Source organism: Zingiber officinale, chromosome 10A (assembly GCF_018446385.1).
Source record: "Zingiber officinale cultivar Zhangliang chromosome 10A, Zo_v1.1, whole genome shotgun sequence".
Classification (NCBI taxonomy): domain Eukaryota; kingdom Viridiplantae; phylum Streptophyta; class Magnoliopsida; order Zingiberales; family Zingiberaceae; genus Zingiber; species Zingiber officinale.
The window spans coordinates 98,676,768-98,700,043 of record NC_056004.1 but is presented as its reverse complement, the minus strand read 5'-3'; the positions used below and the strand labels follow the sequence as shown (position 1 = coordinate 98,700,043).

At 36.4% G+C, this 23,276-nt stretch overlaps 1 protein-coding gene across 1 annotated transcript; it reads right to left on the bottom strand.

The window, feature by feature from the left end:
- Positions 1 to 173: 173 nt before the first annotated feature.
- On the bottom strand, positions 174 to 11,053 carry LOC122026893. The gene is made up of 15 exons (XM_042585622.1): positions 10,859 to 11,053; positions 10,160 to 10,774; positions 8,813 to 8,894; positions 8,606 to 8,709; positions 8,058 to 8,184; positions 7,812 to 7,906; positions 6,454 to 6,577; positions 5,939 to 6,019; positions 2,643 to 2,741; positions 2,353 to 2,538; positions 2,125 to 2,215; positions 1,972 to 2,042; positions 1,797 to 1,868; positions 1,128 to 1,271; positions 174 to 682 (listed from the first exon to the last, which is right to left on the bottom strand). Exons 2-15 carry the CDS (start codon positions 10,198 to 10,200, stop codon positions 482 to 484), a joined length of 1,518 nt encoding a protein of 505 aa, XP_042441556.1. The 5' UTR covers positions 10,201 to 10,774; positions 10,859 to 11,053; the 3' UTR covers positions 174 to 481.
- Between the last annotated feature and the right edge of the window lie 12,223 nt (positions 11,054 to 23,276).

Here is a 23,276-nt window from a genome sequence, read left to right as displayed (position 1 = left end):
TTGAAGTTTAGTTAAAATGAACGAATATATAAGATACGCATGATGGTTTTTATAAATTGAAACATAAAATTACAAGAAAATTAGTCAAATTTCATAATCTTTTTGAGGGCTCTAATTCAAATCATTTTTAAATAAAAAGGATTGAAGCTCTGAATCTTTGATCTTCAACACCGTTTATCTCATAATATTTCAAACCCCATCTTATTTTCAAACATGAGATCTTTCCAATTAATGGCTCAGCAGCAGCACATTCTCATGACCATCCACTGATCAACTTCCACAGCCTCTGCTAAGCAGTGTTAGAATAGGAACAAAATGCTAAAGCTTTAATCACACTTTGCCAAACCAACAAAATCCTACAGGCAATGTTATACGTTAACACTAACCACAGCCTTCTAATTAGTAAACTACAGCCGCCAACACCATAATTTTTTCTTTTTTATGTTGGTGTGATACATGTTTAAGCAAAGGTCAGGGCAGGTCAGGTCGATCGATGTCGTCTGTGGTTGGTTAGCCCCAGGAAGCAAAGATGTAGCCGCTGGCCGAATGTTTCCTTTTTCTCTAGCTTCTTTTTGCGCTTTGGTTTGTTGGCTACTGAGGTGCCTTCTTTCTTGTTCTTGGATTTTGGAGATGATCTCCTTCGTATGCGTCTGAGCGGCGTCGCTAGGAGCCTCAGTGTCGTCTGTAGTGTAAAATCAGGAAAATAATAGCTGAAATGAGTGGGCTGCTTCCTTAATGAAACAAATTGAATGCAAATCCTATTGAGGGAAATTTGATCCTAGTTGTGGACTGCTCTTTTCAGTAGGCTTTTCTTTAACCAAACACAATACCCTAATTTGATTCTGACTGTTGATGGCCTCTCTTTAGTAGCTAGCTATCGACGATCGAGCGATCAAATACCACCCTAACCTTATGGCCGGAAAGAGGCATTCTATAGTAAATCCTACAAAGAACCCCTTCACAGGCGTCGTTGAACATTGAGCTAAAATGAAAAATCAGTAGTAGAAAGGTAGCATGACTAAATTGTTGTGTGGTAAAGGATTTTTCTGGGAATTGTGTTGTGGAATAAAATGGTTTAGATAGCATAATGCAAGGATAGGCATTAGAATTGGGGAAGAAAAAAAGACCTGATGTTTGCTATTTGATCTTCCAGTGCGTTCCACTGAGGATGACTTATCGCTATCTCCACCTAAAGAAGAACATCTCCCCCAACTCTCCCTATTTGAGCTCGAAAAGGAGCAGCATTCCTCGTTCAATTCAGTCCTTTTAGCCTGTAAAAGATGCCATCAGAAAATGTCCTGGATCTGATATATCCTTTATGAAACAGTAGACATCCAAGCAAATGAAGTAGGAAAACTGTAATCTCAAATGTTAAATCAATAAGTAAAAGGACGTGATCTGAGATTTAGAGGACCAGTGCGACTGCAACCATCATAAAATCTAATATAACGTTAACATCACCTCCCTCCATATCCATGGGACCAATTCTAGGGAGCCGCTGATGTGGCGGTTCTACATTTTAGTATAACGTTAACATCATATTACTTTAAACCAGAAAAAAATTCAGCCAAAATTGATCAAAACTGATCCAATTGGGATGAAGCAAATGAAAACGATAATTTTAGTAGAACTTCCTCTCTTTTTTTTTCTTTTTTTTTTGTTTTTACAAATTCTGATATCATAATGAAATTTCTAACAATTGAAATGATCCTTAGGGCAAATTGACAAAAAAAAAACGATGCTGTTACTCCAAAAACAAAATTCTAGGAACTGGAAAAAAGAAACTAGTTGTTTACCTGAACACTGGATCCATCATTAGTGTCACTCTCTATTTTGATAATTGTGTTATCTTCGTCAACAAGGAAATCCTGCAAAAGTGATCGAACTATATGTTTAACATCTTACCGAAGCCATTTTCTCTTTTTTAAACTTTTTATGCAAAAAGAAAAATCACTTCAACAACATACTCACAAAGTCATTAGCAATGGATAGATGAGTTACACTTTCTGATAACAATTCGACAACAGATTTTGCAGTTGAACCTGTGGTGCAACCAATAAACCAATTTAAAGAAAACCAAACACACAAAATAACACGATTTGAAAGCCAAATTAATGGTTAAACCTGCAACGTTAGGAATTCCAGGTGTTGATGAGGAGCATGCTTCATCACTACCAGCTGTGCGAAGACCAGTGATGATTTCATATAGCAAACTCTACAAACACAAACTTCAACATATAGTCCAAACATATATTTCTACATACTGTCATTAATTTCCTTTTCTAGTACTGCAACTGATAGTTTCTTTTCTTTTCACCAATACATTCATGTCAAATTGATATAGAAAATTACCTCCTCATTTCCAGCACCAACCTTCAGATCACCCAGATCATAGTACCTTTCAAACTTATTCGAAGAACTTGAAGGGATTTGTGGGGGTCGCAGGACATTATAAAAGAAAATAGAAACTGAATCATAGTAGAACTGTGGTCTGGGTGAGTTGTGGTCACCCTCAAATTTGATAATGTTCTTATCACCCTGTAGAATAACAAAAGAGAATTAAATATGAGTTAATTTCCATGAAAACTTTCAATTTTTTTTTTAAAAATACAAAATTTAGAAATAGAATTTTAGTTACATACTGCATATGCCTCATATATAATATCTGAGTGACGAGCTTGAATAAATATGTCATCTGAAGCATGCCCAAATAATGTTGGAATAAAGGTCTTCGGTGCAGACTGGAGGCAACGATGAGCAATTATAAGTTGACAGTATGAGGTGTTAATCATGCATTACTATCATAGTGTGTTCAATCAGAGCCAGAAAGATGCCGTGGGTGCACTAAAATTTAACTAGACTAAGCTTTCGACTAGTAACACAACCCAAGTTTAGTGGTTAGGACTTTGAACTCACTTGAAGTAAAAATTGAAGTTGCATAATTAAAGCTGGGACTAGAGCTAGACCTAACCACGGTTCAAAACTGACGGTTCGACCATTCCTGGCAGATCGACTCTTAACCTTAACCGTCCAAGACGGTTACGGTTCGCGGTTTGGTTCACGGTTCGCCACGGTTCAAAATTATTATTAAAAAAAGTTAAAATTAAAAATTATTTTAAAAAAGGGCTTGCATTTATTTAAGTTGCCTACGTATCCCCTTAGGGTATAGGAGAATCAAAGCCCATGTAGTTATTTTACATTTTTACCCTTCACATTGTCACTCACTTTCATTTCCCGTTCCTGTTGTATTCGTTTCTTCAACATCAAAATCTTCAACTTTGTCATATGAAAGTTGCATTCTTTGGATTCTTTTCTCGGCTCTGATCCAATCGTTCAGTAATGTTTGGGCTTCCAATAAGTCGGGAGACAAAGTTAATCGTCATTCATCTAATATGTTGCCGCCAGCATTGGACGTCTGCTCCACAACAACAGTTGATATTGGACAAGCTAAAATTTCTTTGGCGATCACAGAGAGGACGTGAAAGCTTTGAGCCTTCTGTGACTAACCACCACTTTAAGATATCAAAATTTTCGTTATTTGCTTCATTAAAATCAAAAGAAATCGTAAAATAATTCTCAAGTTTATGTGTGGAACTTGAGGATCCTCGTGGACGTTTTGTTCGTTCTTTTAATAAAAGTTGTGCTTTTGTAAGTTTTAAATTACTACTAATAGTTTTTTGTATTTCAAAAATATTAATTTGTGTTCCATATTTTGCATAATATTGATGATAAATATCATATAAATAAATTCTAACATTATATATAATATTAACTGGATCAGGAGGAAAAAAATCTTTAATTGGAATTAAAACGTCATAATATAAAATTAACATTTATTGTAAAACTTCTAATTTAAATCTAGGATCTAAAGCAAATGCAATTAAATAAATTTCAGAAATAAAATAAAAATATTTTTCTCGTTTAGTTTTCATAGCTAAGATGCAAGAATATAAAAATTATTATTAACATGTTCATTTACAACTAATACTATATTAGAAAAATTTTCTAAAACTAATTGAGTAATGGGATAATAAACACTACAAAGTTGTTCGGTTGCATCATTAAATACTTTTAAAATTTCACAAATATTACTATAAATATTTTATTGTTATAAAAATAAATATATATTAGTATTAGTATTTTGTGCAAAAAATAAACATAATAATACTTATTTTGAAATGAATCTTGTAATAATTGGTATGTTGAATTCCAACGTGTTGGTACGTCACGTGGAAATTTGTTAGGTCTCATTCCATTAGTTTTACAAAACCTACCTCATTGTTTCATTATAGATGGATGAGACCATAAATAAGAAATTGTAATTTTAATTGGTTTAATATAATTTTCTAAAAAAAAATTTAATCCATCTTGAACACATAAATTTAAAGCATGACATACACAACGAATATAACAAAATAAACCACCAATAATAGGTGGACAAACAAATTTTAGATCTATACAAGCGGTATTAGAACTAGCATTATCTAATGTTATTGAAAACATCATAATAATTGTGTGATGTTATGAGCATTATATGATTCATCAAAAACTCTATAAGCTAACAATCTTTTTTGGACATTCAAGAGTTATCTATCGAATGGCAAGTCACACGCATATATGAATGTGTTTGCCAATTATTACTCCAAATATCGGAACATAAAGAAACTTTATTATCTAATTATCAAATTCATCAATTAAATTTTCTTTTCCTTGTTTTACTAATTTTTAATTGTACGAGTAAGTGTAAATCTAGGAACACGTTTAGCACAAGATTAAGAAATTCTTTACAAAAATTTTCAAATGTACATTTAGATCCAAAACTAAAAGAAAAATATTCTACAGAAACAAATTTAGCTAATGATTATCTTAATTTATTATCCGAATATAAAAATAAACCGGAAATAGTACTACCGCTAATTGAAGAAAATCTTGATAATTGTGTTTAAAAACGGTTGAGTCCATATTCCGTCGGGTGGTTCGTTTGAATCGTTTCTACGTGTCGTTTCGACGACCCATAGTCTCCGTCGACTTGAAATTTATAAGAAGCATTGTAGTGCTTACATTTTGCACGCATTTATCTCGACGGAAGAGTGACCTTCTCAAAATGTTAGTGAAAATAGAAGACTTTAGAGGAGGAATTTCCCGAACCTTAGAAGTAATTGCATCGATACTTCCTTATGTTTCGGGTGTCGGATTCGGAAGGTGCTCAATTTCATCATCGATAAATTGAATGTTGGGGTCCTCCTGCAGATTCACTATTTCCTTTCCCTTCCGAGCTTGAGGTGATGCACCTCCATGGTCTCCTTCCGTTGTAATTGAAAATCAGAAATGAAAGTGCGTAGAAATGAAGGCGAAAATATATAGAGAATATAAAATTGAGATTAAGAGTAAAGAAGATGTGTGTGAAAATGATGAAATGAGCTCCCTATTTATAGAGTTTGGATAGTAACAAATACTAAATCATAGTCATTGATCAAAAAATGGTCAAATGATCCTAACCGTTGAAAAAAAATACCTAAAAAAACCCCCACCCCTCCCTCAATGGTTAGGAACTGCCGGTTAACCAGTGATTCCAATGGCTAGAAACTACCGGTTCTAACAGGCAAAAAGAAAAAAAAAACAAAATCTAGTTGAACCTGCGGTTAATCGGTGGTCCGCCAGTTTTGCACTTAAGGAATCGGAACCGGCCTGACAACTTGCCAAGCCGGTTCCGGTTCAGCCTGGCAAACCGGGTCAACGGGCAACCGGCCCGTTGACCCGGTTACGGGCCCGGGCTGGACCCGGCCTAGGGTCGGGTCTAAATAGAGCATGCATTTTACGTAGAGTTTGTTTCGCAGGAACTACATATTTCATGTGTTCTTTAACTCGCTAAGGATGGGAAAAATCACAAAGATAGTCCAAAAGACAAATGACTACAAAGAAGTGCAAAGCCCAGTACCTGCACAGCATTGAGTTCCATTATGTCAAATTTAGCCCTCTTTTGAATAACCCGTCTCATATACCGCAAAGCCAGTCGGATCTATATAAAAAGTACAACATAATATGTTAAGATATTGAAGCCACCAAATGTAAAAGCAGCAGAATCGACAGTATCAACAAAAAGTATCATCATAAGGATGATATCAACTATTGGACAGCTACATGACTCCCTCTTCCATTACAAAACTCTAACGAGATTATGCACTGGCATGATAGTGGAAGTGGTTGAGAAACTACAAGTTATTATCAGAAGGAACAGCCAGGATATTGTCATAATAGATGCTAAAGAGCATGCGGATGGAACCACAAGACCCACCACATGATAAATACTTACGCACAGGACTACTAATCAAGTCAAGCAATTACAATGTTAAGGAAAAGTTATCTAGATATGAGTTATCTGCCAAAACTTCAAATAGCAATGTCAAGAACATATTATGAGTTGAACAAGCATTTTTCCAAAATGTATCATACTGTAAATTTTGGAAGACGGATTTTGTAGACATCCACAAGCTCCATCATAAGCTCAAATAAGTTTGAGAAGGCACTATCCAGCACCATGCCAGCAATAGAGGGATCTTCTGCTCCATAAAGAAGGCTGTTACACAAAAATAAAAAACAAAACAAAACAAGGATAAGTGGATAGGTTCCACCTCTTCATGCAAAAAAAAAAAACAGTTTTTGTCCATATAATCAACTACATCTTGTAAACAAATAGGATGGCAACTGTATGGTCATAGAATGCAAAGTAGAGTTAAATCTAACAGCTTTATGTGTAATTATGCCCTTTCAAAAACAGAAAAGATCATCCTTGAAATATGTATCATCACCACCAAAATTCCTGCACATGAGTTCAAGTGACAAAATGGAAAAACTACCCAGAAGAAGAAATTGATTCCAAAATGAGGTAACTGGAATGAACTTGTTGAGGCAATATATGATAATATACTGTTAGAATTATTTTGGTATTAACTCCTCATATCAAGAGTGAAAATGGAACCCTTCATCTATCCCTTTTACTTTACAATCAATCACTCACATAGTGTCATTCATCCTTGCAAAGTTCACAACCTTGTGATGTCTTCAATTTGAGAGGGAGCTGAAGAAAATTATATGTCTGAAGATTTTCACTAACTTATGAAGATGTCTCTCTTGAAGATTATCATCAATTACAGTCCAACCTTCAATTCTTTGAAGATCAATCCAGGGCATTGCAACAACAAAATTCTCAACTATTGTAGTATTGAATCTTTGTAATATCTGTTGAGTTTCTTCTCACTTTTGCAAATTTGAATTTTTAGATTTTATGGAACTAGCTAGAGTTACATAAAATTGATGTCGTGTGACCTAGAGATCACGGGTTCGAGTCTCGGAAATAATCTCTTGCAAAGCAGTATAGTGTACAATAGATCCTTTCCCGAGACTCTGCATTGGCGGGAGCTTTGTGCACCAAGCTGCCCTTTATATAACTAGCTAGCGAACAATGATATTTATGCTCAGCCAGAGGGTGGCTCAGAATTATTACTTATTGAAGAATACTAAATATGTTTAATAATGATGTTATGAATCTACTCTTATGTGGGACATTTTAGTTATAAGCTATTCAGTGCACACACACACAATATGATATTTTATTCCTCTCAATTTATACTACCACTAATTATTGAGCAATACCCTATCAGAAGAATAGGTCAAACGATTATCAAGATGTTGATGAAAATAACCTATATACAGGATGAATATATGTGCATTGCATTAGCAAGATTACCAGAATATGAACAGATAAATTGACATATGAATGAATAATAAAAAAATTGTCCAGAGAAAAATACCTTGTAACAGCACCCATTGATCGGCCCCAAAGTCCAATACAAGAAATTTGTTTATTGGTCCGGAGATAAGTGACCACGGTTTTGAGATCGTCTTTCTGATATACAAGTTGATAAAACCCATAATCAGTAATTTTAGGAACTGTTGGTCTTGAAGGTAATCAGCAAAAGAAATAAAACAACCTCAGCAGTGAACTATTGATAAGAGTAAGCAAAGATCATAAACCAAAAGGAATCACAATAACCAACCTCGTGCCAACCAAGGCTGACATATTCACCCTCAGAAAGTCCTGAACCTGAAAAATCGAGAGTGAAGAGGGTAATATTCGAAGGAAGAAGGATTACGGCAGCTTCATTTGCATCTGCTCTGCACCCACTGTAATTTCCATAGAAGAGACAAATAATTAAAATTCCAATTGGGGAAGCAAATTTCTTGTAGATATATAAAGATCTATTTGCTCAATCTTGGGTTAGCACTGCTACGTATCTCCAGACAAGGAGACCAAGGAAAAGATTCACACTTTTGTCAACAAAGGTCTTGGCTAGTATTTAAAATGGTATCAAGAGAGATTTACATGCCCAATGTTTGTGTTTATTCTTCTACATAGCAAAAAAGAACAAGTATTCTCTGTTTGAGTTTTTTTTTTCTCCATTTTATCATTAAAAATAAATTGGTTACATTGTTCAACAAAGGTGCATATCACGACAACAGTAATACAATTACAGAAGAGTTGCTCAATATTATAACAATAAACAATATGAGAATTTTTTAAATAAAAGCATTGAAGAATGAAGACCTGTTGCCATGGCAGTATACAACGCAAGGAAGAGCAGTGTTTTCGGGTATAGAATAGGGAACATAGTGACTACATTTGAGAGTGTGACCTCTTCCATTTTTGAGCTGTCATGTTTAATGAAGTAAAATTAGCATACATCAGCAATAAATCCTCTAAATTTTTATCCAAAAAAAGAAGAGAACTTCGGTAACACATGTCCGTACTTGCCTCCAAGTCTAGACGTTTATATTTTCTGCCAGCAAGTGTGAATTCTGGTTCCCATAGGTATTGGTCTGGGTTATAATCAGCCCTGGATGTCATCATACCAAAAGTACAGATGTTTTCAAAATGACAGTAAATATAGGCCCTTAAAAATCCTCAATAACAATATTAAAGGTAAAATGACTAGTTATAATGAGTTCTAACCATGATAATAAAAAGAGGCCTAAGTGGCTAGCCAGGCATTTGCACAAGGTGACTGTCCCCTAATATATAGTTTCCTTCAATATGCAGAACTAGGTGGCCTATGCAGCCACATATATGGTCTGGCATATATGTGGGCATTCATAAAAGTGATTGTTATTCATAAAAGTGATTGAGGAAAAAAAAACAGTTTAAATGAAAACCCAAATATTACTACATTTTTTTTTTCTTTTCAGGGATTAGTTCTCATGATCATGAAACAATTTCAAAAGCTAAGTTTTTGGTGTGGTACCTTGAATCTTTAACTTAACTACTTTGCATTTCATATGTTCAATTATATGCATACTACATAAATTGCTATAGCCAATCCCACTCAATGGGATATAGGTCTGGTTGTTGTTGTTGTATTAACATAGATTGATAGAATTATGTGTTTTATCTTATATGGTAATGAATATTTTAATAGAAGTATTGACTAGACAGATTGATGTTGTACTTTGTCATATAAATGCTAAGCATTTCCATAAATAAAAATAGCTTTTTCTATCTTTTTATATGGATTGCATATACGCCTACAAACCACATATGCGCTATGTAGTTGGCCAGCTGCACACCATATACCATACAACCTTGGTTCTAATTAAGTAGAGCTATTAAGTCCAAGGAAAGAAAGAAGTAGTAGATAAAGAAGATACAGACAGATGAAATGGAAATGTAAGTGCACTAACAAAGAAGTTTTCGAATTATGGCAAAAACAACAAAATGAATATTACAGCACACACAAACAGGTGAGTAGACTGCTCAAAATAGCTACACTAAGCCAAAAATTTAGTCATTTATTATGAGAAAAAATATGAGATATCAGACGTAGTGGATATATGACAAAATCAAGTACGCCAGACAGGATTTGTGGCTGGATATATCATGGCAAGAATTTGCTCAAAAGGCTTCATACATCAGAGCAAAATGACAAAAAAAAAAGTCATTTATTACCAAAAAGGATATCCTCTTATACTATGACTGGACTTCTTATATGAAATTACTTCGTACAACTCAAAGAATGTATGTATGGAAAGTTTCAGTCAATTCAACGCAAGGGGAGATGGCAGGTCAAACTTACTAATTTTGTAAGTAAACAAGATATGTACATACCTAGGAGGCCGGATTACAAAGTTGATGAATTGCTCAATCATCTCCTTGCACACACCTCAAAGCTACAGCGAGTCAAGATGTGCAAAAAGAAGGAACCCTCTGCTGCATTTTTTTTTTCTTCACGACAGGAACAATTCGACCAATTTCAAAACCAAATCTTGCAGTTTTTCTTGTTTTACGCTGCAAAGTCAAAAGCTTTGTGAAAAGTACTCAGTTCTTTAAACATCCGACACAATCGCGAAGCTAACCCTAGAGAGCAAGTTCAAAATGAAGCGTACGAAGAGATACACGCAACTCCAACAACATTCGTCAAAAATATCCAAATTCGAACGCTCAGGAACCCCCACTTACAGGACAGGAAGAAGCCCTAATCCATTCACGGGGATTCCTCGAGCCTCATTTTTCACTGACGAAATCACACGGAACCTCTCATCTCCACCAAAAACTGCGTCTTTCACAGATCCGCAGCCTCGGGGACCACTAAATCGACAAAACACTTGGTGACTCCTTTTACAGGTCAAAACCAACGCAGCTGCGACAGGAATTCAAGATCCAAGCGCCGCGAAACTCCTACAAGACAGCGAATTGCAGCAGCAGAAGCCTAAAAATCAAATCCTGCACTTCCAATCAAGACGACATCTGAGATCGACTAGCTCCACAGCTCCATCTCAGCGTCTAAAGCAGATCAGAAGCTGGTACCTCCGGATTCCGTAGAGCTACGGGAAACCTTATCGATCGAAGAACGAGGAGAAGATTAGCGGGGTCGGATGCATCCAACGAGGAGGGAATAGCGGGGGAATCCGCAAGAGACGGAAAGAGGAGAGCTGGAGAGCTGGAGAGCGAGCGAGATGACGACAACGCTGCGAACGGAGCGTGGTAATTGAGAACATTAGCAGACAACGCGACAATGAGAGAAGGAAATATTTATTAAAATAAAAAATGTAAATATTAATATAAAAATTTGAAAAAGCGTCTTTTATTTTTTATTCAAATTAAAATAGCCCTCTGTTGAAAAATATCCTTCTTTTAATGCTTTTACATTTAAATTTATTAAATAATTATAAATAAAACTATTTAAAATTAGTTAAATATTAGCTAAAATTATTTCAATCGAAAACTGTTTTTGTTGATAATAAAAAATAGGAGATAATATCGAATTCACATTTAATTATTACCATAATTATATTGATAATATTGGTTTAGATGCAAATTCAGTTATTAGAAAAAATTAATTTAATTTTTTATAATATTATACTAATAATTATAAATACTATATTTAATCATAGTCAAAAGGTCAAAAATATATGTTTTTAATGCACTCAAAGTATTTATAAAAATTTTTCGCTATTATTAATTTTAAAATGTGAGATAAAAGAACTATGTTGATATATATTTTTTATATAAAAAATAACTAAAAAATTATAATAAGTTTTAAAAGTATTTTCAATAGGAGAAGAAAATAAAATATTAACCTAATTTAATTTAACTTAAGATTTATTAAAATTAATTATTAAAGGTCAACGTGGAGTATGATAAAATATTCATTTAATTTAAAATGGAATGTGTGTTATGATTAAATTTTAAGGTTTAAATTTATTTAAATTTATTGGCGTTTTATTATATCACATATTCGATTTTCGTACTTAAATGCATGCCTCATACCTTAACATTTGATAAAGGGTGCTTTTATTTTATTTTTAAAATGTTAGTCGAGTTAGATGATTGACTATTGTTAGGAGGCAGGATCTTTTAGATCATTTTTTATGATCCAGGGGATGTATCATTTGTATTTACGATCGAATCACGGTCGGAAAAAGTGATCAAAGAGATGTGTCACTCGCATTTGCAGTCGGATCACGGCCGCGATCTGGCCACAAATGGTTGTAATTTCTTTCTGGGTTCATCATCCCCATCAGGTTATAGTTTTTGTTCGGAGCGGACGGCCTCCGGCCGTCCGGAGGACACCCTCGCTCGGCGCCCAGTAATCTGGTCACTTATCCACCACCCGTGGTCCTCTGGCCGCCCGCTCCGAACAAAAACTATAACCTGGTGGGGAAGGTGAATCCAAGAAGGGATCACAACCATTTACAATCGGATCGTGATCGTAATCCGACCGCAAATACGAGTGACACATCTCCTGGACCACAAAAAAGTAGTCCAGGAGATCTGTGCTCCTATTGTTAGATATAAGTGATGTCAATGGAGATTTGATAGAAGAGGAAAGAGATTTTATTGTGAATAGAATTTTAATCTTCTATTAAGAGTTTCATGATATGTTGGTTAGTTTATATTGATTCACATGTATTGATGATTTAAACAAATGTATAGGGAGAAACTCTGTTACGCTTGGATGTGCATTGAACCATGTTAACTCATATGCGGGTACGACTTTCGCACGCTAAATACTGGACCGGTCAGGACAAAATTTGTCCAAGTAGAACAACCAACTTTCACTGACGGTTCACAGCTCGGCGAGTCTCAGTTCGTTGTGACCACCAGTACTTGGTGGGAATCATGGTTAGCCAGAGGTGGGCGCGAATATGTGTCTTTGAAACTGCGACTCTCGCATGCCTTGATTCATCGCCCGCCCTGCTGAATCCTTCGCTTGGCCTCTTCATTTGCTTAGTCGACCACTTGTCTGCTTCGCCTAACCTACCTCTAGCTCGGTCTGTCTACTCTGTTCGATTAAATTTGCTCGGCCTTACTTCCTGGTCTGACAGTCTACAGGTGCCCGTTTGACCTTTCAGTCCGCTCAAACTTTGCTTCTCGGACTTAGAGCTCGATTTGTACTAAATAATTAAGAGAAATCATTCCCTGCTGGCAACATGAGATTATCAGCTCAAATCATTTTAACTTATAATTCAGTGTAATTTAAATTCAATTAATATCCTATAAATCTCCGAATGCAAATTACTTTTCCAACAGACCATTTAATATAAATTTAAAATTTCATAAGTCATGAATATAGTCGAGTTAATAATCAAATAGAGTTAGCCATGAAAATCTAGCAGAGTTCAAAATTCAAAAGAATTAGCATAAACAAATTAAAAATATCAGAAGAACAAAGATATCCATTTCACAATTTTTACGATCATTAAATATTTTTCGTCCTACATATTAAATAGGAACATTTTTTAAAAATAAATTATGTATTTTTAGATAAATTTTAAAATTTGTTAGTTCGGAATATAATTTATTCAACTCAAAAGCTTATTTAAATTAGAATCATAATCATTTTAGTCATTTTTTTCAAAATGCTTTAATACTACACCATTCCAACTTTCACCTGATTAATTGTGAAAGTACATGGATCCTAATTGACAATTCAATATCACACAAAATTTTCAAGTTTTTTCATGTATTATATATTATGAATGAGATTTAAATCTTTATTATTCTGTCTTACCTTCTAATATTGCATGTATCAATCTCATATATTCGTGGTTCGAATTCCAGTTACGATATATTTACAAGAATTTTGTCTCCAAATGGGAGACGTAATCAAAGGATGCTAGACTTTTCGGCTGACCGTCGCATGCACTTCCTGATTTACTCTAGTGACCGGTAGAAAACTTTAATGGGACTGGGTCGATCACCCCAAGAATAATTAATGAGATTAACTGTGTTTATCATTACTATTGCATGTATCATAGTAATAGGGCTAGTGATTATTATGTTTTAAAATTCTTCGAAACTACAAATCCTAAGATGACCGGATTGATCCTATAGAAAATTTCTATCATACTCACATTGATGAGTGATGACATCCGACTTTCACAATCAACTTATCGCTGTAGGTCATCATGCTCACCTAGGTACTAGAAGTATAACTATGAGCACAGTCGCTTTGCCAAGTGGGAGTCATTCAACCGCATCGAGTAATCGTACTGCGAACCATTTCTCATAATTTTTTTCTCCAAATAAAATATGTATGTTTAAATCGAGAATCAAATTGTAGTGCTCCTACGACATCTTCGATCGATAGAGTTTTGAATGAGTTTTTTTTTATGATTTCAATATATCACATCAATATTAAAAATTTATTAAAACATCTACATAAAATTTTTATGGCCCAATTCATAATATATAATTATATGACTTCATAAATATTATATTAATTTTAAGATAAAACAACATATTTAAATTTCAACTACTACACTTAAATTATAAATCTTAAATCTCATTTCTTTAAGCATTTTTATTCATCTTGTTTTTTAAAAAAATTTTATAAATCTTTTACAAATCTTACATTGGAATTATTGACCTCGTGTTTAATAAATTATGACGGTTGCAACCAATATCTTTTAAGGCAAAATGAAGGTGAGAAAGAGTGATTTATTTTTTTCCAGAAGAAGTAAACCGCAGACAAAAAAAAACAAGATTGCATAAACTCGCCGTGGATCCCCGCGAAGGACCACACCGTGGCACCTCGACCGCATAGAACGATGCATTTTTTTAAGTAAATCCCGAGTTCTACGAATCACCCACCACCTCTTTTCGTCATTGGATTTAAAAACGTGGGACCCCAAAGCAGCACCCATATACGCGAAAGGTTTGCTAGTTTAATGCAGTCGATGAGTGATTGGAGTTTTTTTATAAGGGAGGTTGGGTTTCCTGGAAGTAGCGGCGCACGCGTCCAAGTGACGTGGGCCCTGCGCGCGAGACACCTGTATTGACAGGTTTGGTGAGGGCAAAACGACATGGACGGTCGTTTTGGCTTCGCGTGACTGTATTTTGACCAGCAACCTTTTTCGGTTGAATATGAATTCTCTTTTAAATCAAATAAAAAAAATTATGTATTTTATCTGAAAAATTAATATGATAAAAAACAATTTAAATTGATTAGAAGAATTAAGAGTGGAACAGTAGGTGAGAATGGTCCCGCAGAAATCATTAAGTAAAGGTGCACCACCAGGGGACACACTGTGTTTCTTATTCCCTCGGGACAGTCTAATTGGCTCTTACATGAAACATTGCCATCATACCATTTAGGATTCAAATTTCGATATTATCAAAATAAATATCTCTTATATATATCAATCATTATTCTAAAAATTAGTAATTACCAATCAATTAAAAGTGATAATAGGTCATAGCCTTCCATGTCATTTAATAGGCTGACTGTTCTAGGTAGATTCCGATTGAGGTATGGCCCATGACAGCTTGGCTGGCACGTCAGCTTACATGTCATAATTTAGCTGATACGGGCAATTTTGAAAAAAAATAATTTAGAAATAATATATAAAATTAATAAAAATATGTTTAAAAAGTTTTAAGAAAAAACCTTTATCGTACCATTCTGTTATTTTGAGAGCAAATTAACTTCTTCTATAATGAACACCGTTTATATTTTAGGTTAAAAAACACGTTATTATCTAAATATTAAAAAGAAAGATGTTTCTTAAAAAAACAATGTCAAAAGATGTCATATTGTGTTATTTATCTCGAAAAAAAATACTTATTTACAGTGCTATTACAACATTTATTAACTATTTTATAATTATTATAATATTATAATAGCTGATATAACATTATTATAATATTATAACAGTTAATTAATAGCTACTGTTGTGGTTATAATTGTTGGATATTGGGGCCTTAAATGGATCAAAACGATTTAGAGGAAGGAAGTCATCAATTGTTGAAAATCATAATTGACTTCAAAATTGAAATCTACGATTCGCGTAGATAGATTTAGACTATTAATTTGCTCAAAACCGATTAAGGGTGAATGAGAAATTAATGTTTAAAATCAGCCCAAAATAACATTTATTATTCATTAATAAAGTGCATGGGAGAATAGTCCCACATCGTAAATTCTCGATGTGTATTCTCTACTTATTAATGAAGATGTGTTAATGGAGTTAACACAAAAATAAAAGGACGGGTTACCCCTTAGCCCAAGGCGAGCAGGTGCTCGCACCTATGAGCCCGCCACCCGCCACGTGCGCACGTGCGCAATGGGCGCTTTGTAGGCGCACTTTGCACGTACGCATCGTTTACGGAGGGATCTCGGGGGCGGGATCTGAGGGTCACAACTCCTCAGATCTTATGGATGAGATTGAAGTGGGCTTGGTGAAGGGTTACAACCCTTCAGAATGGATGATCTAGATCGATCCAGCCCAAGGAATACATCCACTCACCCAAAGGACAATCAACCTCTTCTTTCAGTATAAAAGTCAGTTTGCATACTCCAGAAGCTACCCAGGGATCAACAGTCGTAAACGATATTTCCTGCAAACTGATATGGCTACCAACGACATTCCGACGGCCGTTCCGACGGCCATTCCGACAACCATTCCGCACGGAGAAAAGCCGGAGAAATTCACCGGAACCGACTTCAAAAGATGGCAGCAGAAGATGTTGTTTTATCTAACAACGCTAAACCTTGTACGGTTTTTGCACGAAGACACGCCAGCCGCTACGGAAGGTAGTAAGGCTGCTAGCGATGCGTGGTCTCATGGAGATTTTCTGTGCCGCAATTATATACTCAACGCCTTGGACAACACGTTATATAACGTATATTGTTCTCTTGAGACGGCGAAATCTTTGTGGGAATCCCTTGAGAAGAAATACAAGACCGAAAATGCTGGATTGAAGAAATTCATCGTCGGTCGGTTTCTGGATTTCAAGATGGTGGACTCAAAAAGCGTCTCATCTCAAGTCCAAGATATGCAATTAATACTGCATGATCTGGACGCCGAAGGCATGATTGCTGCGGTAATTGAGAAGCTCCCTCCGTCATGGAAGGATTTCAAGAATTACCTAAAGCACAAGCAAAAGGAAATAGGGCTGCAAGACCTGATCCTGAGGCTACGAATAGAGGAGAATAATCGAAAGTTATCCGACTCCAGAGGAACCAAGCGGACTATAGACGAAATGTCCAACCTGGTCGAGCCGAACGTCAAAAAGAAGGCTCAAGCAAAGAAGTTCAAAGTCTCCTGCTACAACTGTGGAAAGGCAGGACACCTATCCAAGGACTGCAGACGCCCAAAGAAGCCAACCAAGGGGCCAAAGGATGTTGCGAATCATGTCGCAACCTCTCTTGAGGACTTGGATCTCACTGCGGTTGTATTTGAATCCAACTTGGTGGATACCAACCCGAAGCAGTGGTTCATTGATACTGGAGCAACTCGTCATATCTGTTCCGATAAAGCGATGTTCTCCAAGTATACTCCGATATATGGCAGGAAGCTCTATATGGGTAATTCCACGACGTCGCCAATTGTTGGACTCGGAAAGGTTGTTCTGAAGATGACGTCCGGAAAGGAGCTAACACTCATTGATATACTCCATGTTCCCGACATCAGTAAGAACCTAGTTTCTGGAGCGGCATTGGTCAAGGCCGGATTTAGACTAGTGTTCCAGTCAGACAACTTTATACTTACGAAGAATGGTGTCTTCGTAGGAAAGGGGTACCTAGAAAAGGGTCTATTCAAAATGGTTGTAATGCCTGTACTCCGAAATTTTGATGGTAATAAAATAAATGCTTCCAGCTATGTTGTTGAGTGTTTTAATTTATGGCATGATCGACTCGGACATGTGAATAATAATACTCTCAAACGTCTCGTCAAATTAAATTTATTACCAAACGTCAATGTTGACGGAACACACAAATGTGAAGTGTGCGTAGAAGCGAAAATGACGAAACTACCTTTTCATTCGGTGGAAAGGACAACAACTCCTCTAGAGTTAATACATAGTGATCTATGTGACTTGAAATTTGTGCAAACTAGAGGAGGTAAAAAATATTTTATTACTTTTATCGATGACTGCACAAAGTTCTGTTATGTCTTTCTTTTAAGAAGTAAAGATGAAGCCCTAGAGGCGTTCAGAACCTATAAAACAGAAGTTGAAAATTAACTTGACAAACGAATTAAAATAATTCGAAGCGATAGAGGTGGAGAATATGGTGCACCGTTTGATGAATTTTGTACAGAATCTGGTATTATCCATCAAACAACGGCGCCTTACTCACCTCAATCAAACGGTGTTGCCGAACGTAAAAATCAGACACTAAAAGAAATGATGAATGCCTTGTTGATAAATTCAGGCTTACCTCAAAACTTGTGGGGGGAAGCAATATTATCGGCAAATCACATTCTCAACAGAATCCCTCATAAGAAAAATGATAAAACTCCATATGAACTATGGAAAGGCCGCGAACCATCGTACAAATACCTGAAAGTGTGGGGGTGCTTGGCAAAGGTCGAAGTACCTAAACCAAAGCAAGTAAAGATCGGACCTAAAACGTTCGATGCGATATTTGTCGGATATGCCCATAATAGTAGTGCATATCATTTCCTAGTTCACAAATCAGACATTCCTGATATACATGTGGGAACAACCATAGAATCTCGGAATGCGATATTCTTTGAAAACGTATTCCCAAATAAAAAGGGAAACGTTGAAAGTGATAACGACGGAAGTTCAAACAAAAATGACGTTACCGAACTTAGCTGTTATAAAAGGACTATTGACGATCAAAGTGAAGAGCCACGTCGTAGCAAACGGGCTAGAGTTGAGAAATCGTTCGGGCCAGATTTCATGACTTTCATGTCAGAAATGGAACCAAGAACATTAAGTGAAGCTCTCTCTAGACCCGATGCTCCAATGTGGAAAGAAGCTGTCAATAGTGAAATTGAGTCTATCATGAATAATCATACTTGGGAATTAGTAGACCTTCCTTCTGGTAATAAACCATTAGGTTGTAAGTGGATACTAAAACGTAAGTATAAAGCTGATGGATCAATTGACAAGTATAAGGCCAGACTTGTAGCCAAGGGGTACAAGCAAGAGGAATGTCTTAATTACTTTGATACATACTCACCGGTGACAAGGATTACGTCCATACGAGTGCTAATAGCCGTTGCAGCACTGTATGACCTTGAAATACATCAAATGGATATTAAGACTGCGTTCTTAAATGGTGAGTTGGAAGAAGAAATTTATATGGAGCAACCCGAAAGGTTCATGGCTCCTGGAAATGAGAAAAAGGTGTGTCGACTTGTTAAGTCGTTGTACGGACTTAAGCAAGCGCCTAAACAATGGCACGAAAAATTTGACAAAGTAATGCTGTCAAACGAATTCAGAATAAATGAATGTGACAAATGCATTTATGTCAAAAACACACCTGAAGGCTATGTAATTGTCTGTCTATACGTAGACGACATGCTAATAATGGGCAGTAATCATGATGTCATCATGACTACAAAGAAAATGTTGACCAGAAATTTTGATATGAAAGATATGGGTCAAGCAGATGTTATATTGGGAATTAAAATTCTCAGGACATCAGAAGGGATAGTTTTAACACAATCCCATTATGTAGAATCTGTATTGAAAAAATTCAATGCGTACGATCTCTCTACAGTGAAAACACCTATGGATCTAAGTCAATACTTAGCGAAAAACGATGGTGAGACCATATCGCAGTTGGAATATTCTCGGATAATAGGCAGTTTGATGTATCTCACAAACTGCACACGTCCGGATATTACCTGTACGATCAACAAACTGAGTCGTTTTACGAGTAATCCAAACGACACCCATTGGAAAGCATTGATGCGAGTTCTCAGATATTTGAAATATACTATGAACTATGGATTATATTATGGAAAATATCCCGCTGTGTTGGAAGGATATTGTGATGCTAATTGGATATCAGATACAAAAGACTCCAAATCCACTAGTGGATATGTATTCACGATCGGTGGGGGAGCAGTATCTTGGAAATCCACTAAGCAGACTTGCATTGCTCGGTCAACTATGGAATCCGAGTTTATAGCACTAGACAAAGCAGTTGAGGAAGCTGAATGACTGCGAAATTTCTTGGAAGATATTCCTAGCTGGGTGAAACCTGTGCCTGCCGTACTAATCCACTGTGATAGTCAATCGGCGATTGGAAGGGCACAGAGTAATATGTATAATGGGAAGTCACGACATATACGTCGTAGACATAATACCATTAAGCAGTTGATCTCGAATGGAGTGATTGCAATCGACTATATTAAGTCCAAAGATAATTTGGCAGATCCTCTAACGAAGGGGTTGAGTCGAGATCAAGTATACTGCTCATCAAGAGGAATGAGATTATAAATCTACAACTAAAAATGACTGTAGCGGTAACCCAACCTTGTTGACTGGAGATCCCAAGATCTTGGTTCAATGGGACAACGAAGTTACAGAAGTTGTGGTCCAGCACATTAGATAGTTTATCTCTATCCCAATCCTAGGATGAATTTGTGTTGTCCTACCTCATGTAGTGAGGTTAAGCTTATGCTTTTAGTGACTTCTATACCTCATGAATGGTATACTCTTGATAGAAGTGTCACCTATGTGAGTGTGAAGACAGACCGCTTCAATGAAACAATCATGAATCCAAGATGGCATCCATGGCCGAAACGGAACCAACCATGAGAACCTAAAGTAGGTGAGATAGATCTCTGTGTGGGTGTTATTGTCTAAGTATACACCAACAGCTGAGCAGTTCAAGACATCACGTTCACTGCGCAGCCTAGTATAATCGATAGCATTTCACTACGGAAGGTTCAAAGCCACAAGCTACCTCTCCCGAGGCAGTGACTTATCGATTGGACTCTTGTAAAATGTCAGCATGCATACACGCATTGCATTAATTTCCATTCATGTGGGGGATTGTTGGATATTGAGGCCTTAAATGGACCAAAACGATTTAGAGGAAGGAAGCCATCAATTGTTGAAAGTCGTAATTGACTTCAAAATTGAAATCTACGATTCGCGTAGATATATTTAGACTATTAATTTGCTCAAAACCGATTAAGGGTGAATTAGAAATTAATGTTTAAAGTCAGCCGAAAATAACATTTATTATTCATTAATAAAGTGCTTGGGAGAATAGTCCCACATCGGAAATTCTCGATGTGTATTCTCTACTTATTAATGAAGATGTGTTAATGGAGTTAACACAAAAATAAAAGGACAGGTTACCCCTTAGCCCAGGGCGAGCAGGTGCTCGCACCTGTGAGCCCGCCACGTACGCACGTGCGCAATGGGCGCGTTGGAGGCGCACTTTGCACTGTGCGCGGACGCATCAAGTAGGTATGATGGAGCGCTTGTGATGCGATCTAGAGCGTTGGATCGCAAAGGGTGACGATCTGACGGCTTGGTAGGCGCACTTTGCACTTCGCATCGTCGCGAGGAGCTTAGGAATGGATGGCTCCAGCTGATCATTGATCAAATAGGTATGATGGATCGCTTGTGATGCGATCTAGAGCGTTGGATCGCAAAGAGTAACGATCTGACGGCTTGGGATGAGACATGATCTGAAGCATCGAATCAATGGATCCAGATCCGGTGGCCGATGACAATAGGCGGGATCTGAGGGTCACAACTCCTCAGATCTGATGGATGAGATTGAAGTGGGCTTGGTGAAGGGTTACAACCCTTCAGAATGGATGATCTAGATCGATCCAGCCCAAGGAACACATCTACTCACCCAAAGGACAATCAACCTCTTCTTTCAGTATAAATAGAACCCTCCAGATGATGGAAAATTCACTCAATTCACTCAATCCTCTCTTCTCTTCCTCAAGCATTCATCTCATCTTGTGCATACAAGAGTCCAAGAAGTCTACTAAAAGGTTCGTTTGTCTCGGAAGTCGGAGTGCTACGATTCCGAGACGTTCGTCGTTGTATCTTGGGAACGAATTGCAACAATCCGTTAAGCACCGTAGCGGAGCAATATCGTTTACGGAGATAGTGTCGAACACTAGCCTCGACGATCAGTTTGCATACTCCAGAAGCTACCCAGGGATCAACAATAATAGTTAATATACCGGTGTATTAATCATCTAAGGGGTATATTCAATCTTATTTTTAATTATTTTTCAATGATTTTTATATATTTTAAAAGTTTAGATGTATTTAATATAGATTTTTATAAACTCCATAAATATTTAGTGGTATTCAAATTAGAATTTTATAGAATTTTAAAAAATATGTGATATTAAAATTTGACTTTTTAAAACTTTATAAAAATCTTTTCTATCCAACTTTCAATAGATTTTTATGGATATTATTAAAATTCTTTAGGTACAAATTGTAACTCTTGTTAAACTTTAAAATTTTTTTAAAAAAATCATCTATTCATCCTTGATATTTCTATGAACTTGTAACCCAACACGTCTCTCTCTTTTCAATCGTCGTTGCCTCTCTTTTCTCTTCCTCGGCGGTTTAACTTCTTCTTTGCTCCTAGATCGACCTCCTTCGTTGTTGAATCCGTGTTCCATTTGCTAATCAAACGCTCTCTTTCTATTTCCTCGATCGACTCTTCTTCGATCTCTCTCTCAGGTAGGTGAACATCTATTGGAATTACACAGTTTGACTTTATTGTTTTGGTTCGTCCGAAAGAAATCATGGCGCTTTATATTTTTTTTAAATATGTTGCCGGAAGCATCCATTCTCATCTGAGCATCAGCTACCTTGATTATTGTGTGATCACCAATTTTTATGTACGTATTTTGTTTATGGACGTATTTTATTTGTATGTGTGATTGTAAAAATGGATTTTTTTTTCATGTTTTCCATAAATACTATTGAAAACATATCACAAATTCTTAGTATTTTTTTATTATTTTGATTAATTAATTATTTATGTTTAATTGAAATTTTAATTTCTATAAATTGAATATGACTCATTTATATTTGTTTATGATCCGGCGGTAAGAATGGGGGACCCACTTCCTGAAGGGTCCCAGCTTGAGGACAGATGGAGGGCTGACTAAGCGGTTAATGGCCGCGCCGAGCAGTTGAGTAGGTCCGAGCGGAGCCAAAGATAACCCAGCCATAGGCTTGGGTTTCCGACGCCAAGGCGGGAAGAACGAAGGGCCGAGCGGGTGGTCCGCTCGGCCAGGATAAGGGCGAGGATACAAAGATTAGCCGAGCGGCCTATTCGTTCGACTCAGGATATGGGATGTCAGCAAAGGCATGTCTGATGATTACGCCGTACACAAGAGTGCACGATGGAGGATCTCGCCGTCACATCATGGAGAGGTTGATACAGTAGCGGTATGACCTTATGGATGCCCTTCTGACAAACTCATACCTGAGCATGGTCGAAAGCAGGTGATTGCTTTCA